General features: G+C 41.0%; 1 protein-coding gene across 1 annotated transcript; it reads right to left on the bottom strand.

Annotated features, from left to right (window-relative positions):
• Positions 1-1,383: 1,383 nt before the first annotated feature.
• On the bottom strand, positions 1,384-19,915 carry NCBP2L (nuclear cap binding protein subunit 2 like). Its single transcript, XM_054472851.1, has 2 exons — positions 19,790-19,915; positions 1,384-3,080 (listed from the first exon to the last, which is right to left on the bottom strand). Exon 2 carries the CDS (start codon positions 3,006-3,008, stop codon positions 2,547-2,549), a length of 462 nt encoding a protein of 153 aa, XP_054328826.1. The 5' UTR covers positions 3,009-3,080; positions 19,790-19,915; the 3' UTR covers positions 1,384-2,546.
• Between the last annotated feature and the right edge of the window lie 94 nt (positions 19,916-20,009).

The following is a 20,009-nucleotide window of genomic DNA, read 5'->3' as shown; positions in this document are numbered from 1 at the left end:
GAGGAAAGTAGAAGAATTGTCGGGCGCAGTGGCTGACGCCTGTAATCCCAGCACTTTGGGAGGCTGAGGTGGGTGGATCAGGAGGTCAGGAGTTTGAGACCAGCCTGGCCAATATGGTGAAACCCTGTCTCTACTGAAAAAAATACAAAAATGAGCTGCGTGTGGTGACACACACCTGTAGTCCCAGCTACTCGGGAGGCTGAGGCAGGAGAATCGCTTGAACCCAGGAGGTGGAGGTTGCAGTGAGCCAAGATTGTTCCACTGAACTCCAGCCTGGGCGACAGAGTGAGACTTCAAAAAAGAAAAAAGTAGGAGAATATCCTTGGAAAGCTTAATTTTTTACAGAGTTTGAAGGAAATTAAGCGGTGCAATAAAGGCAAATATAAGAAAGACAGAATGGTAAATAAAAATTCCAGAAGAAAAGATATAGTTGTTGGACTCTCCCTGGCTTTGCAGGGAACTTTATTTATTTATTTACTTACTTACTTACTTATTTTTGAGATAGGGTCTCACTCTGCCACCCAGGCTGGAGTGCAGTGGAACAATCTCAGTTCACTGCGACCTCCACCTCCTGGGCTCAGGAGGGATCACTATCCTACCACCTCAGCCTCCTGAGTAGCTGGGACCACGGGCACATGCCATCATGCCCAGCAATTTTTGTATTTTTGGTAAAGACAGGGTTTCACCATGTTGTCCTGGCTGGTCTTGAACTCCTGACCTCAAGTGATCTGCCTACCTCAGTCTCCCAAAATTCTGGGATTACAAGCATGAGCCACTGCACCTGGCCAGGGAACAATATTTATATAGTCACAGTAATAAAATACTCTTTACTAATTGTAAACTTTTGGAATTAACTGAAAGACGGAGCATGGACAACTTTATCAATTTTGACAATGTAAAAACAGAAATATAGATGAAAAAAGCTAGAAAGTAGAAGCGGGAGGAAGAAAGGTGAAGAAAAGGCAAAAGGACATTAACATCTTCATCTTACAAAGTGGGGAGTACTATATGGTGGAGCAAAACAAAAATGGGGTTATATTTGTATATATTAAAGTTATAGGAGAACCTGTAGTAAACTGTATAACTCATCACTAATATTCAGGATCTCTTCCTGCAGATCCTTCTCCACTCCCTCAGAATCAGTTTTGACAACATGTTTTGAGAATGGAAATGTGAGCAAAAGTGACGGATATCATTTCTGGGTGGAAGCTTGAGGAGCCAGGACATGATTTGTCACTCTGTTTTTCCCTCTGTCACCATCATTCCAGATAGTGAGTATACTATTAGCCTAGGCCCCAGAAGGAGGACATTCATGGCATGGAGCAGACCCCCGCACCATGTAATCAGCAATGGGAATGTAGTGGGAGGAACAGAACTTAGTAATTTTAAGCACTAAAATTTTTTGATTGTTTATTACCACAGTATAACCTAAGTTATGCTATGTAACAATAAAGAAAGTAAGTACAGATGCTCATTGACTTATGATGCGGTTACATCCTGATAAGCTCATTGTAAATTGAATATATTAAGTTGAAAATGCATTTAATACGTCTAACCTCTCAAATATAGCATAGCACAACCTATCTTAAACGTGCTCAGAACATTTTACATTAGCCTACACTTGGGCAAAATCATCTAACCCAAAGCCTATTTTATAATAAAGTGTTAAGTATCTCATGCAATTTGTTGAATACTATACTGAAAGTCAAAAACAAAATAGTTGTATGGGTACCTGAAGTATGGTTTCTACTGAATGCATATCACTTTTATACCATTGTAAAGTCCAAACATTGTAAGCCAAGCCATTGTAACTCAGGAACCCTCTGTAAAGTGTTGTGAACTATATTGAGAGGATGGACAGTAGAGAAGTGCAAATGGGGGTGTAAGTGAGCTAAATCCTCATCTCTGAAAGTAGGAAGTCAGTAGGTAGCGTTTAAAAAGAAAGTAAGTAGTCATGTTATTTGTAGATATGGAGGAAACTACCAAGAAACAAACAAACCAAAAACTAATAAAAATAATTAAGCGTTATCGTCCAGGGAATAGGCGTAGGATAGGAAGAGGTGGGGCAGGAGGATTTTTGTTTTTATTACAAATTCTTCCAGACTTTTCTATGGTTTCAAATAATTGTGCTTGTGTTTCTCTTGATAATTTTTTTAAATTTCCACTTATTTGACTGTATTTTATGCAAGCCCTAAAAAAAATTATAATTTCGGGCTGCAGGAACATGGCCATAGAATCCAACAGAAATCTTAAAAGGGAAGTTGTGCTTTGGTTGACTCTGATCTTACATACCTAATTTGTTCCCGAAGAACACTTCACTTTGAACCACCTAACAGTCAAACTCGTAATCTGAAAAGCATCTTCAAAATTCAGACAAAAACAAATGGATTTTTTTTTGTTTCTACTATTTAATAAATTTTCAGAGAAAAAAATACATCAACAAGTAAGGTAATTTAAACTTGGAATTGGCTATTTGCAGACTTGAGGTTGGTCTATAACACACTTTTCAAGGGGTTAGAGTTAAAACTTTTTCTCTATGGATTGTTCTAGATCTGAGTCTGTCTTCCAAAGCCTCCTCTACCAGAATGAAAATCTTCACGAAACTCATCCCTTACCTGACCCTCAGATTTACCGTGACCATACTGTTGACCCTCTCTAAAACCTATATCCCAATCAGTGCGGATAATCCACTCATCTAGGCAGGTCCCAGTTAGAAACCACATGGCATTTTCAGCATCAGCTCTGTTATGGCATTCTACAAAGCAAAAACCACATGCTGTTTTCTTTATTTTATCCAGGCCCATAAAGATATTCCTGATATCAGATCTACTAAAGAGCTCATGTATTTTCTCTTCGGTTGTATAAAAGGAAAGATTCCCCATATTCAGTGTGGAGCTTTCCTTCAGTAATTTTTCCTGCTGAAATTTACTGCCACTGAACTGATGGTCCCAGTAGCAGCTCAGCTCCAAAGAAGGATCTTTACACAGAATTTTCAGGTCTTTGGACATGGTGCTGGTTGGGCAGCGTGCAGATGGCCGTTTTCGGTCCAGCTTGGCAGCAGTGACACCACCACTGAAAACCTAAGTTGAGTTGAAAAAAAGAGGGAAGTCAAAAGGAGGGAAACAGAAGTATAAACCTGTGAATATTTAACATATTTGTGTTCAGATACAAGAACACTTCAGCTCCTGACCATAAGGATCATGTCAAGGCACACTAAAAATAGACAGCTCCAGTCCCCAAAACATGGTCATAAAATCCAACTTGTCAAGTCTTCCTGAAAGGGAAGTTGTGCTGTCTTTGGTTGAGACTTAGATCTTATATACCTAATCTATTACCAAAGAGCACTTTTAATAACAGCATGTTCTTGGAAAATATGGCATAAAACAGTTAAATGGATCAAATTTGCACAGAGAATGACCACTAACAATTCTGATTAAGGACTAAGCATCAGATAAATCACATATATAATCAATGTTAAAGCACAAGTACAGTTTGGACATACTCTTTCTTAATTTGCAATTCAAGTCTATAACATGGAATCAATATATTGTATTGTTGGGTTACACAATGGGTCCCTATATACCATCAAATATACAAGTAGCACTTTAAAAATGAAAACTCTCTGGTATCATAAATTTGACCTAAATTAAGATTAGATTTTATTGGCAATAATTCCACTAGTTCAAAAGGTAAATAGTAATTAACCTTTCTAGACAATTTTAATTAATTCCTTTTTCTCTTTTACTAAAATTTACTAAAGCATTCGGAGGCATTAAACACGATTTAGTTGGTTTTAGCTACACTTTTCAATAATAGGCATTAGGTCTCCCTATTTCTATTCTGTTTCGGAGTGGTTCCCAAATTTTAGCATGAAAGAAATACCACAAAACGAGATTAAAATACAGATTCTTGCAGCCCACTCTTAAGATATTCTGATTCAGTAGGTTTGGAGAGGGACCCAAAAATTAACATTTTAACCTATATCCCTCAATGATCCAGATGCAAATGGTCCAAGGATCACACTTGGAGAGACTCTGCTAAGGAAGTGCATTCCCTTAACAAACATTTAATAAGCACTCTACTTGCCAGACATTATGACAGGTGCTATAAGCACAACAATGAAAAGACACAGTGAAAATACAATTTTCAGAAATCACTGTGTCCCCAGTACCTACATGAACAATGCCTCGTACACCTTAGACACACAATAAATATTTGTTAATGACTGGATGAATGAATGAGCTCATAATTGAGTGATGAAGGCAGACAAGTAAACAAGAAAATACAATATGGTGTAATCAATACTATTTTAGAGATATTCATGGAGGAAGGGGAGAAGGGAGTTAACATTTATTGGGGATCTACTTTGTGACAGGCACTGTGCTGACTTGCCACTACAACACCCAAGAGGAGAAGCAGTTACCTCAGCCTGGGGACAACAGAGAAGTCTTCTGGAGAATGGACTGCATGCACTGATTCTCAAAGGACAAGGAAGGTATGTGTATGTGTGTGTTGCAGGGCTAGGGGGTGTAGGAGTTTAGGGAATGAACCAGGCAGAGGGAACATGTGCAAGGGCAGAACAAAAAGAAAAAATAAAAGCCCAGAAAACTGAAATGGAAGATTAAATAAAACCAGATGTAAACAACAGTGCTGTGCAATTCAAAACAATGAAAATGGGAGTCCCTATTTAGATGTCATTTGAAGAGAAGTAGGAAGCCCACTGGCCAAAAATCATCTTCCTGACAGCCTGTCAAGGATGTCTGAAGGTATACCATGGAAACTCACTACTTTAAGTCATTGACAAATTGCCCCGTTAAAAAACAAATATCCCTCCTAGACTTCATTTCCTTTTTTTTTTTTTTTGATCTGGTTACTAGATAAGCTATCAGAGAATGTGATAGCTATAGTGGATTTCATTTCATCCAGGCATTGGACAAAGTTTGCCATAATTTCCTTGTAGATGAGATGGCAAAATATAAGCTGGATGCTTCAGGCATTTGTTGAGATGAGCCTATAACTAGTTGAACAACTATAGCCAAAGAAGCGAACAAATGGTTTGGTGTCAGACTGGAAGGAAGGTTCTAGCAGAGAGCCAAAAGGCCCTGTTATTGGCCATGTCTTGTTTGGCTCATTTATAACTTGGCTCACTACAAACAAGAGCTTTTAAAATGGTCAGAGCAGTCCGAAGACAATGGGCTGCCTTGAGCTAGGCACCCAGTAGTCAAGCAGTGGAGATGCTCCTTTGCATCAATGTAGTGTTATGACTCAAGCATGAATTTTGAAGTCAAAAGACCTTGTTTCAAATCTCAACTTCGCCATTTACTAGCAATATGACCCTGGGCAGGGCACTTAACAATACTGATTTCAATCTTCTCATCTGTAAACTGGAGAGCAAAATACCTATCTTGCAACAAATACTGCGACAATGTCATATGTAAAAACACCCAGCACTGTGTTTGACACACTGTAGGTGTTCAATAAGCAATAGGTATTGTATCAATATTCTGATCAAGTGATTCAGAATAGGATATACAAATACATATCAAATCTACCCATAACACAAAAATAAGAGGGACTTTGAAATGATCTGGGCAGTCTTACATGATGCTGAGCCCAAATTGACAAGGTAACTGATGGACAGTACTTAAGAATAAATGTAAGGCCGGGTGCAGTGGCTCACGCCTGCAATCCCAGCACTTTGGGAGGCCAAGGCAGGTGGATTGCTTAATCCCAGGAGTTCAAGACCAGCCTGGGCAACATGGTGAAACCTCACCTTTACAAAAAAATTACAACTATTAGCAGGGCGTGGTGGCATGTGCCTATAGTCCCAGCTACTTGGAAGGCTGAGGTAGGAGGATCTAGAGCCCAGGAGATCAAGGCTGAAGTGAGCCATAATTGTGCCAGTGCACTCCAGCCTGGGTGACAGAGTGAGACCCTGTCTCAGAAAAAAAAGTGTAAATGTAAAGTATTACTTTCAAGCTCAACACATGGCAAAAGGACAGATTGATGGATATTGGGAAAGATAACTGGCTTGGGAGCTTTGTTTTATAATTTGGGGCATCCTCTACTTTATTCTTCTCTTCACCTGTTTCTCCATCCATTCAATCAACATTTATACAGCACTATGTTAAATTCTGGGGAAACAATAAAAAGTAACATGCAACCCTTTCCCTCAGGTAGCTCACAATCTGGGGAGATGGACAACTTAACATATAAATTGCAATGCAATGTAATTATTCTAATCACAGGAGCACACAGTAGGCCCAGAGGTAGCACAAAGAAGAGAGTACAAAATTACAGAGGAGGATGAGGAGGGGAAAACAACTTTCTAAAGGACCTGATTCCTGAGCTTTTTTAACAAAAAATTTACATAGTATTTACTTTTTTGAATAGTGAATTCAGATTTGTGTTACAAAATGCAGAATGTACAAATAGGTGGAAAAAGGAAGTCTTCTTCCCACCCCTGTGCCCCAGCCACCCAATCATTGTCACTAGTTTCTTGTGTATCTACCCAGACATACTCTCTGAGTCCAATTTTGAAAGCTGAATGAAGATTTGACTGGAAGACCAAGAGATCATTCTAGGGAGAGAGAACAGTGTGTATGAAGGCATGAAGGCATGGTGGGGGGTATTCAGTCTGACGTTATTTGGGCAAAGAAAATAAGGAAAAGATGATAGGAGACAAGATTGGAAGGGTAGGCAAGGCCAGATTGTGAGGGGCCTTGTAAGCCTTGTGGAGCAGCTTGGACTGTACCAGTAAGCAGTGGGAACCATGATAGGGCTTCAAGCAGAGGAGTGATGTGATCTGATTTGCATTAGAGAAAATGCATTCTATCACAATGTGAAGGATAGACTAAGGGGGAGCAGGCCAAGAGGCAGAAAGACCAGTTAAGGAGATATTTGAATAGTTAAAAAATGAAAAGATGATGGAAAGCCTGGACTAATAATATGCTGTAGTAACATAAAGGAAACACATCTCAGATAGATACTTAGAAGACAGACTGAACAGGTCTTGGTGACTGGTTGAATGAGAAATTCAGGATGACTACCAAGTTTCAGCACTGTGTAGATAGAGGTCAACTATGTGGATAGAGGTCTGAGTCACCAAAATGGCGTCAGTTGGGCAGATAGAGGAGGAAGGGCAGATTAGAGTAAAAAAGATGAATTTGGAACATACTGAGTTTGGTCTTGAGGTACCTGTAGGATGTGCCATATTATACCTGTCAAGTATTAACTAGTATATGAGTTTGGAGCTCTCAAGAGAGGTCTGTGTCTGGGACTACAGACACAGATTTGGGGCTCAATAGGATGGTAGATAAAACCATGGGTATGGATGAGATGATCTAGGGGAAAGGTGAGGAATGAAAAAACCTGGGAAAGACTGGCATTTAAGGAGTGGCAGACGAAAAGTCCACAAAACAGCATAAGAAGGAGTAATCAGAGAGGAATGAGGACAGTCAGAAGATGTGAAACATCACCAAAGCCAAGAAGTAGGCACTTTCAAGAGAGTCATGAGGACAGAAGTAGGGTGAGAGCAATCAATTATGTTAAATACATCAGAGAGAGGTCCAGTAAAATAAAGACTTAACATTGTTCATTAGATTTGGCAATTAGGATGTCATTGGTTTACTTAAAAAGAGAAATAACAGTGGTGTTCTGGGAACAGAAAAGCCATAGTGGGAGCTGAGTTTTTAACAGGAGGTGAGGAAATGGAGAGTGTCTACACTTTAGAAAAGATTCCATAACAATAAAAGAAGAGAAATAGGGCAAATGCCAGTTGGGGATAGAAGTGAAGGAAAATTTGTTTGTTTCTTTTTTTAGAGTGAAAGTTGATCGTGTCTGAAGGTTGATGGGAAGCAGCCAGTAAGTAGAGAAGGAGTTGTTGAAGACACAGATGAGAGGAGGGATAACTGATGAAGTAAGTCCTCATGGAGGTGAGAAAGAATTGGCTCCAAAGCACACGTAGAGAAATTAGCCTTCAACTGGAGAAGCTATGTCTGTTTCTGCAAGACCAAAAAAAAAAAAAGTTAGGACATGTAGGGACACAACTATGTGGCAGGGTGGGGTGAGGACAGGAAAATGAGTGTTAGCATCCAATGACCTAGATTTTCATAATGGAAGAAGAGGTGAGATCATCTGCTGAGAATAAAGTGGATCATTGAAAATAGTTGGTGAAGCAGAGTGGAGGTAAAATAATTGAAAGGATGAAGCTTATAAATGGGTCATCTATGAGGACATTCAGATCACTCAGGATGGTGGCTAGAGTTGGGGTGGAAAAGAAGACTATCAGTGAGGAGGTGAAGTCCTCAATAAGTGAGAGAACTAAAGTACAGCAGATGACAGTAGGAAGGTTTGGAAGAGGGTGGCTGTACCATCTCCAGGCCCCATGGGATAAGAAAGAACAGAGAACCTCTACCACTGAAAATAGAGGTTTCTAGTAGATGTTAGGTACCTGACCCAAAGTAGGTACTCACTAGATGTGAAGAAGTGAGTTACTCTTTTTTAAGCTAACATGATCATAACATTGCATCAGACCATCACAAGGAGTGGCAGTCCCAATGTGCTCCATGCTGGTCAAACTACACAGCGAGCAGTACGTTCCATTTCGAGGTACTGTATTTTAAAGTGAACATTTACAAATCATAGTGCATCTAATGTTTATTGAATGAATGAAGGGTCAAGAAGTAACTGAGGACTGATTAGAAATTGGGGATGTTTAGTCTAGCAAAGAGATGGTTAAAGGAGGATATGACAAATGTCATGAAACATTGAAAGTGCTATTTCTGCTCCATATGATAAAAGTAAGATTAATGGATAGAAGTTAAAAACAGAAGATTACAATTCTTTTTTAGCAGAGTTTTTAATTCATCCAGTGACAGAACGTGAACTTACCTAATCTATTCATGTGGAGGCTGCAATGAACACCTACCTGCTAAAGGTGTTAGAAGGGTCACCCCCAAGGTTAACATCCCCAAAGGTTAAAGAGAAGATAGAAAAGCAATCCAGTTGCCAGGGACCACAGATCATCAAGTTGATCTGTAAACACTGTGAGAGAATATTTCCTACCTAAAAAGTAGAGTTTGGTTGGAGTGGAAAGCTTTCCTTGACTCTTGCTACTAGAGAGAATTAGTCAGAGAGTCTAAAAATAGAAGAAAAATGTGAAGAATGGCTCAAAATGATCAGTCAAAATCCTAAGAGGACGGAGGAGAGGAGGTGGCAAAATAAAGTAAATTATCTTCCAGGAAACAAATTTCACTGGGCTTTTAGAGTTGGCAGGACTCTGCAAAGAATCTTTTCAATAGTTGCCTTAAACTAATGCTGTGATTGTTTCAACTATGTGAAAGGAACAAGGATCTGGACTCTTTAAAAAGCCAGGCTACTTCCTGCTCCAGATGAAGGCAGTAGCTCTAAGAAAGGAAATTAGAAAGCGCTGGGACAGTAGTGTTACTACATGCCTTACCTTTATAAGACTGTTCCTAATGGGTGAGAGAGCTGACAGCCATTGTTGAGGACTGGAACCCTGTGGCCAAATATCTACTTTGTGCCAAGAGAAACTCATGTCTGATTGAGACTTCCCAGTGCTCAGAGTGACAGAAGATGTTCATATGTATTTAACACCTGTATTTATATGAATAGTTAAACATAAACATGTCATGGAGGTGAGAGATGAGAAATTACTTAATGGGTACAGTCTATACTGTTTGGGTGATGGTTACATTAAAAGCCCAGACTTCACCACTCTGCAATATATCCATGTACCAAAACTGCACTCGAACCCCTTAAATTTGTACAAATAAATAAATAAACAAACATAAGCTGAAACAGACTGGCAGAACTAAAGTGGAGACAATGGCCTGAGACAGCCTACAGGAGAAAAGAGGATAATAAGTGACTGTTTAGTGTAGAAGCTGATCTGGATTAAATTAGGAAGCAGGTGTTAATGGACGCTTGAATGTTTTTGTTTATCATTTGCACTATATGGCCTTACTGTTCAAAGTGTTGTCCGTGGGCCAGCAGGAGCAGCACACCTGGGAGCTTTTTAGAAATGCAGGATCTCAGGCCCCTCCCTAGATCTGCTGAATAATAATCTTCATTTTAACAAGTTTTGGGTGATTTGAGTGCACAGTACAGTTTGAGAAGCACTGACGTATGTGGTTTCTTAGTTGAACTTTTGCCTAACAAAATTCTCTGTCCCTCCCTCCTTCCTTCTCTCCCTTGTACCACCTCTCCTAGTTTCCCAATCTTAGTTTCCTTGCAATCTGGCAAATAACTCTAATCATGGCTGACAGCCCCAAAAGTAATGTTCCCAATATACCCACATAAAGAAAAGAAAAGAAAAGAGTGGTCAGATATATATTGTAAAGCACAGGTTCGGGCAGTAGGAAACCATTGACTTGGCCTCTAATTGTGCTGTCTGTATAACTTTTGTCAAGTTCATTGACCTTTCTGAGCCTCAGTCTGTAAAATAAGGGTCATTATAGTATTTACCTCATAGTGTTGTTGTAAGAATGAAATGAAATGAGGGGAAGGTATGTAAACTGCCTAGCACAGCGCCTGACACACAGTAAGTGCTCAGTATATGGTAGTCATTACTATTGAAAGCCATCCGTTTTGAAGTAAACTTAGAACTACGTTATGATTCCACAGACTTTCAAAGTCCCCATGAGTCTTTCTGGAGAGCCTCCGGAAAGCCCTGTGTATCTCATCCAGTTCAGCTTTCTTGACTCCAGTACCAGCAGTCAAGCAAAAATATTTCTTATTCCCTTGTATTGTCTTCTTGTTTTTGCTGAATTACCAAGATTTCCTACTTTTCATTGCAAATGGCTCACATTTTTAGTACATTAAAGCTAAAAACATCTTTTGTGGGCTGGTCTGGAAATGTAGTTCAATTTATAACAATTTTTTTCTCCTATGGAAAAATGCATGTCACCTTCCAAACAATTGACTTGAGAGTGAACTTTGAGAGCTCAGCCTGTCTGCAACTTGGAGGCTCCCTGTATGTCAATATATGGAGTGGTCACAAAGGCTAGGTAAACCAAGTCCAGAAATCCAGAGGTGGCTGAAAGACAATTGAGAATGCTACAAGGAGTGGAAAGTAGGGCAAATGGATCAATCTGCGTGCACAGTATCAAGATTTAGAAAGCTAATACAGGAAGGGAGATATACCTCTGGAAGGATATTAAAAAATAGCCACAATGACAACACAAACCATTTTTTTTTACTATATTAGGTCAGGGGCCCCTAATCGGTAGCTTGGGATCTACAAACAATATCAAGGCCTTGTAAGCTAACTCTCCAACACGATCGCCCTTCTCCTGCCCTGCTCTCTGCAGTTTACCTGGATTCTCAGCTCAGAGAGGAAGACAGTAAGCAGCATATCCCCAATCCTCTTCACTCCCACACCCTGGTAGCCAGCCCCCAGATTCAGTCAACTTCTCTCTACCTTTAATTTCTGTCTTCCCAGGGAGATCAAGGCATCAGGAATATACAACACAGTTTTTCCTTAGAAAAAGGATGAGGACTCCTGTATTGGGTAAAATAAGATGACTGGTGAAAACAGGGCCCCCAGGATGGAGAGGGCTGGAAAGACAGTAAGAAAGGACCATGAAAAAGCAAAGGACTTTTGTGCCTTCTCCCTGAAGTCATTAGCAAGAAAACCAATTGTATCTGGGGGAACTCTGGGTTAACATGGCAGCAAGATAACACAGTCTGATACCCACCATCTAAGAATGTCATTAAAATATCCATGAAGCTCTGCAACAAAAAACTAAAACTTGCACTAGCTACAGAAAATAGGGGAAAAGGGACTGTTAATTGCTAATGGAGAAGAAATTTCTGCTAGCTGTTGTGGGAAGATGGGGTTGGACTGAGGAACATATTTATAACCTACATACACTCTATCCTCCTATCCAGAACAGCAAAAGTGCCCAAGAAAGTTGGGGAAAGCTTTTGATTCACTCCTACCAACTGTCCTTAGATTGGAAATACAGAGGCTGATCAGAAAACCAATGTCATCCCTTTACTATAAAGAAAATATTTTCAGAGGCAACAACAGCTCTGTTCCACTTCTTCTGCCATCAGTTCCCCTATTTTATTTTATTTCTTTTCTCTTTCTTTCTTTCTTTTTCCTTCCTTCCTTCCTTCCTTTCTTTTTCTATCTTTCTGTCTTTCTTTCTTTCTTTCTTTCCTTCTTTCTTTCTTTCCTTCCTTCTTTCTTTTGTTTGTTTTTGAGACAAGGTCTCGCTCTGTGGTCCAGGCTGGAGTGCAGTGGCACAATCACAGTTCACTACAGCCTCAACCTCCCAGGCTCAAGCAATCTTCCCACCTCAGCCTCCTGAGTAGCTGAAACCACAGGTGCATGCCACCACACCTGGCTAATTTTTGTGTTTGTGTGTGTGTGTGTGTGGAGATGGGGTTTTGCCATGTTGCCCAGGCTGGTCTTGAACTCCTGAGCTTAAGTGACCACCCACCTCAGCTTCCCAAAGTGTTGGAATTACAGGCGTGAGCCACCGCATCTGCCCAGCTCCTCTATTTTCTATATGCTTTGTGGAGACCACAACTTGAGAACACCATGTGGCTGGTGATGGTGGTAGCCGTGGTTGGGGCCAGAGATTGTTATGGTTGGGGCCAGAGATTGTTATCGGGAAAAGTTCTGAACATAAGCATGCTTGCATACATTATATCTGAAAAAATGTAACGTGTAACATGTAATTTCATATTACATATATAAATATGTAATATGTAATTTCATGTAATATGAAATAATGTAACATGTAACAAATTGCAGAGTTGAATGACCCAAAAGATCAGAGATGGAAGATTCCATCTATCTCAATCCAGCCAAACCTAAAAATAATGATAGCAGCAACAATAACATTATCAACTGCCACCATTTGCTGGGCAATTATTATATGCCAGACACTATATTAAGTACTTAACATGCCATGCATTATCTTACATATTCTTCATAGTAAACATAACTTGCCATTCAAGTTTGTTTGAAAAGGTCAGGTAACAATAATGACATCTACCACATATTGAGCTGTGACTATGTGGTAGGTACTAAGTGTTATACATCCACCATCTCATTAGATGAATGTCTACTAGGCACTAAAAATGGCCTTGGATAAGTACTTTGTCCTTCTCAATTCATCCTTCAAGACATCATCTCCTCTAGGAAGCCTTCCTTTACCCTTCCAACCTGTGTTTGGTATGCCCACTCTTTGTTCCTTCCATCACCATTCTGTGCTTCATTCCATGACAATCCTTATCATATATACTGTGATTGTCTCTTTACTTGCCTGTGCTCCCACCCTGGACACACACACACACACACACACACACACACACGCACACCAGACTGTGAGCTCCAGAAGAAAACACTGTAGATATTAGGATGTAATAATATATGGCCTCCATGAAACAGTTCTACAAAGACAGGTTGATGTACATATTAATTAGCTTGATTGTGGTAATCATTTCACAATGTATATCAAAACATCATGGTGTACACCTTAAATATATACAATTCTTGGCCGGGTGCAGTGGCTCACGTCTGTAATCCCAGCACTTTGGGAGGCCGAGGCAGATGGATCACTTGAAGTCAGGAGTTCAAGACCAGCCTGGCCAACACGGTGAAACCCTGTCTCTACCAAAAATACAAAAACTAGCTGGGCATGGTGGCAGGTGCCTGTAATTTCAGCTACTCGGGAGGCTGAGGCAGGAGAATCGCCTGAACCCAGGAGGCAGAAGTTGCAGTGAGCCGAGATCGCGCCACTGCATTCCAGCCTGGGCGACAGAGTGAGACTCCCTCTAAAAAAAAAAAAAAAAAAAAAAGGCAAGTGCCACCATGCCAGGCTAATTTTTATATTTGTAGTAGAGACAGGGTTTCACTCTGTTGGCCAGGCTTGTCTCAAATTCCTGACCTCAAGTGATCCCACCGCCTCGGCCTCCCAAAGTGCTAGAATTACAGGTGTGAGCCACTGTGCCTGGCCCTCAAGGACAGCTTTTCAATTTCCCTCAGTTCCCCATCTCCATATTTTATTTCCCCTTGGTTAATCAGATATTTATTAGGTATCTACCATGCCCAAGCACTGTGCTAAGAAAGCTTGTGGAAACAACCTAAGTGTCCATTGATAGATAAAAATGAGTTTTTATCCATTCATTTCAATTTCTAAATTAATTTATAATTTTTTCTAAAAAATTCAATTTCTAAATATAGAAATTGTGGTGTGTGTGTATATATATACATGTATGTGTGCGCATATTTGTATATGTATGTGTATATGAGTGTATATGTATATGTGTATACACGTATATTATGTGTGTATATGTGTGTATATTATGTGTATATATGTATATGTATGTATATATATAATAAAATATTATTTAGCCTTAGAAGGAAATCCTGCCATTTGTGATAACATGAATGATCCTGGAGGATATTTTGCTAAGTGAAATAAGCCAAACACAGAAAGAAAAACACTACATGATCTCACTTTTATGTGGAATCTAAAAAAACTGAATTCATCAAAGCAGAGAGTAGATGGTGGTTACCAGGGGTAGAGTGGGGAACACATTGGGAGATGTTGGTCAAAGGGTTCAAAGCTTCAGTTATATGGGATGAATAAGCTCTAGAGATATAATGTACAGCATGGGGACTATAGTTAACAATACTGTATTGTTCACTTGAAATTTGCTAATAGCGTAGATCTCACTGCACACAGACGCACACACACACAAAGATAACTATGTGAAGAGATGGATATGTTAGCTTGACTGTAGTCTATGTGTGTATATATGTGTGGGTATATATATATATATATATATATATAGCCGTGATGTACACCTTAAATATATACAATTTCGATTAAAATGTAAAATAAAAACAAAAAGTTTGTGCTTGAGAAGATTAAAGCTCCCAAACCTGGCTACCTTTAAGAATCATCTGGGGACCTTTTAAACATATAGATCCCTGCCCAGTGCAGTGGCTCACACCTGTAATCCCAGCACTTTGGGAAGCCAAGGTGGGCAGATCACCTCAGGTCAGGAGTTTGAGACCAGCCTGGCCAAATGGTGAAACCCCGTCTCTACTAAAAATACCAGAATTAGACACAGCGAGACTCTGTCTCAAAGAAAAAAAAAAAAGAAATATATATATATATATATATATATATATAGAGAGAGAGAGAGAGAGATAGATAGATAGATACACAAATGATAGCTGGATCCCAGGATGGGTGTGGTGGCTCACGCCTGTAATCCCAGCACCTTGGGAGGCCAAGGCGGGTGGATTGCTTGAGCTCAGGAGTTCAAAACCTGCCTGAGCAACATGGTAAAGCCCCATCTCTACAAAAATAAAAAAATTTAAAAAAATTAGCCGGGCGTAGTGGTACTCACCTGTAGTCCCAGCTACTCGGGACACTGAGATGAGAGGATCGCTTGAACCCAGGAGGCGGAGGTAGTAGTGAGGAAAGATTGCACGCCTGTAGTCCCAGCTACTCAGAAGGCTGAGTTGGGAGGACCCCTTGAGGCAGGCAGGCCGAGGCTGCAATGAGCCAGGATCGTGCCACTGCACCTCAGCCTGGGTGGCAGAGCCAAACACTGTCCAAAAAAAAAAAAAAAAAAAGCCAGCCTTCATGGCTCATGCTTGTAATCCCAGCACTACGGGAAACCCAAGGCAGGCAGATTGCTTGAGCCAGGAGTTTGAGACCAGCCTGGGCAAAATGGCAAGACCTCGTCTCCACAAAATTTAGCTGGGAGTGGTAGCATACCCTTGCAGTCCCAGCTACTCAGAAGGCTGAGGCGGGAGGACCCCTGGAGCCCAGGAGGTCGAGACTGTAGTGAGCTGAGATTGTACCACTGCACTCCAGCTCTGGGCAACAGAGCAAGACCCTGTCTCAATAATAATAATAATAATAATAATAATAATAATAATAATAATAAGGCTGAGCTTGGTGGCTCCTGTAATCCCAGAACTTCGGGAGGCCAAGAGGGGTGGATCTTAAGCTCAGGAGTTCAAGACCAGCCTGGGCAACATGGAGCAACCCCGTCTCTACTAAAAATACAAAAATGAGCCCTGCGTGGCGGCGTGTGTCTGTAATCCCAGCTACTCAGGAGGCTGAAGCACAAGAATCGCTCGAACCCGGGAGGCAGAGGTTGCAGTGAGCCGAGATTGTGCCACTGCACTCCAGCCTTGGTGACCAAGCAAGACTCTGTCAAAAAAAAAAAAAAGTGAACTTCCCAGGTGATTCTAATGTAGCCATCCTGGTGCAGATCCAAGGCCTGAAGTTTGGGTGGGGCTTAAGTGACACTGACTCAGGGTCAAGTCCCATTTCTGCCCCTTGCCAACTGTGTAACCTTTGAAAACAATTCCGTGTCTCCGAGAGCTATGAAAACAAGGCTGCCTCACAGACTTGTGATGATGAATCAGTAGAAAATGGCTATAAAGCTTTTAGCACAGTGCTTGGCATATAGTAAAGACTCATTCATCTAATATTGTTATTAATATATATAAGGAGGTTGGTCTAGAACTCTTCTCCCAGGCTGGAGTGCAGTGGAGCAATAATGGCTCACTGCAGCCTCAACCTACCTGGGCTCTGGTGATCCTCGTTGCGTAGCTGGGACTACAGATGCACGCTAGCATGCCCAGGGAATTTTTGTACTTTTGTAGAGATAGTGTTTGCCATGTGGCCCAGGCTGGTCTTGAAATCCTGGCCTCAAGGGATCCGCCCGTCCCGGCCTCTCAAAGTGCTGGGATTATAGGCATGGGCCACAGCACCTGGCCTTAGAACAGGGACCCCCACTGTTGGTGGGACTGTAAACTAGTTCAACCCTTGTGGAAGTCAGTGTGGCGATTCCTCAGGGATCTAGAACTACAAATTCCATTCGACCCAGCCATCCCATTACTGGGTATATACCCAAAGGACTATAAATCATGCTGCTATAAAGACACATGCACACGTATGTTTATTGCGGCATTATTCACAATAGCAAAGACTTGGAACCAACCCAAATGTCCAACAATGATAGACTGGATTAAGAAAATGTGGCACATATACACCATGGAATACTATGCAGCCATAAAAAATGATGAGTTCACGTCCTTTGTAGGGACATGGATGAAATTGGAAATCATCATTCTCAGTAAACTATCGCAAGAACAAAAAACCAAACACCGCATATTCTCACTCATAGGTGGGAATTGAACAATGAGAACACATGGACACAGGAAGGGGAACATCACACTCTGGGGACTGTTGTGGGGTGGGGGGAGGGGGGAGGGATAGCATTGGGAGATATACCTAATGCGAGATGACGAGTTGGTGGGTGCAGTGCACCAGCATGGCACATGTATACATATGTAACTTACCTGCACATTGGGCACATGTACCATAAAACCTAAAGTATAATAATAATAATAATAATAATAAAAGAAAAAAAAAAAAAGAAACATACGAAACCTGAAGTCAAAGTTCCAATGACTTTAGGGCTAGTGGAGAATACAGAATATAAAATAGCATGCAACATAATAAAATATTCACTTCTTAGATGGAAAAAAAAAAAAAAAAAAAAGAACAGGGACCCCTAAAAATTCAGGGGAGGCTGGGCGCGGTGGCTCACGCCTGTAATCCCAACACTTTGGGAGGCCGAGACGGGCGGATCACGATGTCAGGAGATCGAGACCATCCTGGCTAACATGGTGAAACCCTGTCTCTACTAAAAATACAAAAAAATTAGCCAGGCGTGGTGGCGGGCACCTGTAGTCCCAGCTACTCAGGAGACTGAGGCAGGAGAATGGCGTGAACCCGGGAGGTGGAGCTTGCAGTGAGCCGAGATCGCACCACTGCACTCCAGCCTGGGCGACAGAGCGAGACTCCATCTCAAAAAAAAAAAAAAAAAAAAAAAAAAATTTCAGGGGATAGGCTGGGAACGGTGGCTCACGCCTGTAATCCCAACACTTTAGGAGGCCGAGGCGGGTGGATCACCTGAGGTCAGGGGTTCCAAACCAGCCTGGCCAATGTGGCGAAACCCTGTCTCTACTAAAAATACAAAATTATCCCTGTGTGGTGGCACATGCCCGTAATCCAAGCTACTTGGGAGGCTGAGGCAGGAGAATTGCTTGAACCTGGGAGGCGGAGGCTGCAGTGAGTTAAAATCGTGCCATTGCCTGGCCTGGGCAACAAAAGCAAGACTCATTCTAAAAAAATAAATAAATAAATATTCAGGGGATAAATTAACTTAGATGGAAAAATATTACATCTTTGTTTTCACCAACCTCTAACTAAAATTTAGATTTCCTTCAACTACAAATGCAGAGAACAGATCACAATAGTGTTAGCAGTACCTGTGACTTTGTCCCCAATAGAAATCACAATTTTATGTCACATTACTGTTACTACAGGTATCTTTAAATATGTTTACAATTATCATTACTTTCAAGTTGCCATGGTTATGAGAGTTGCTTCTATATATTGTTATTTATTACATTGATAACAAGCACTTCTACAACTATACCAGCTTCCATGTCTCACATTTTATTCTCCAGTAACACTGAACTGCTTTGTAATCCACACCCGGATATCAGCATATACACTGTTCTCAGCCCCAAGCCTCTGTTCACTAGAATCTCTAGTCTCTCTACCTAGATTGTCCTTCTCTTCTGCCAGAGCTAACCCCTCCTCCACACCCAAGACATGCCACCCCCTATTCCCCCCACACACACCAGGCCTCCATTACCACTTAGTATTTGTACTGTTTTTGTCTGTCTGCAACTCTGTTTCTGCAGCTAGACCATGAAGTCTTTGGGAGCTTGGCCTGTTTTGTTTACCTCTGAATCCCCACTTACACTATACCTGACACAGGACAAGCACACAGTGACTGTTGAATGAGTTCATCTGAGAAAGAGATGCCCCTTATACCTCTTTCTGCTCCACCCAGAAAGCTACCAGCTCTGTCTGGAATTGGGGGCCCCCCCTCTGCTTTCTGAGTTTATGCAAAACGTTTTGCTGCTTGGAGTCTCTCTATCCAATGCAATATATGTCAGCAAAGCAAGGCTTCACAGAAGGGAGCCAAGGTGGCCCTGCCCAGTCAGCCTTCTCCCGAGGAGGTGTGCAATATGTCAATACAAGCTGGACTTGCATGCAAATACATACCAGCTCCTGAACTCTATCTCTGAACTATGTAGTTTTTTTATATCTCAATTATATTTACTCTTGATCAGCCTGGATATAGTATGGAAAGCTATACTGAATTATTAACAATACTGCTTGAGACCAAGGACTACAACAAGGGAAATGTCAAGGGGACAGAATCTTGAGTTTAATGGTGCCAAATGCCAAGAAGGAAATACTTCTACCAGGGCCTCATCCCAAGGTTATGCACAAAGATAAGAGGACTCAGGCAAATATAGAAACAAAAGTCCCAGCAGTTCACAAAACACAACTTAAATAAACATTTATGGGTCTGATATATTTTGCTATAATGTTTAACATGAAATAATTATAAACAAGAGGAAAAACATAAACACTGTAATTAAAAAACAATTTAGTAGACTGTAAGTCTACACAATGCAGATGAAATTTCATATTCTACTACCTTCTCTGGCTTTTACCCAAGAACATTCAAAAAAAAATAGCGAAGAAGAAGAAAAAGGGAAATTAATACATCTAAAGGGTTTGCTGTTGAGAGGAGAAATAGAGACTCCTCAGCAGTCTGTCAGAACAAAAGGACCATACTCTCAGTTTTGCAGGTATGGTCAGTGACCCCCAGCACCTCTTTCACCTCTGGCCTTGGGATCCTGTCAAGAGCGAGAGGTACAGCTTGTTTTTGGCTTTCCGGCTGCTACAGCATAGAGACCACAACCCCACCTCCATTTTCCCCAAGTTGCAGGGCACATATAGGACCCGCGGGGCCTTGGGAATAAGAGTTACAATAGTTGGCCGCTCTTTGCTCTTAATCACAGGCCTGATGCTTGTGGTACCTGGAGGAAGTTTCAAATCTATGGAAGT

The sequence above is a fragment of the Pongo pygmaeus genome, chromosome X, assembly GCF_028885625.2.
Source record: "Pongo pygmaeus isolate AG05252 chromosome X, NHGRI_mPonPyg2-v2.0_pri, whole genome shotgun sequence".
NCBI classification, from domain to species: Eukaryota; Metazoa; Chordata; class Mammalia; order Primates; family Hominidae; genus Pongo; species Pongo pygmaeus.
This window is presented reverse-complemented; position numbering and strand designations above follow the sequence as displayed.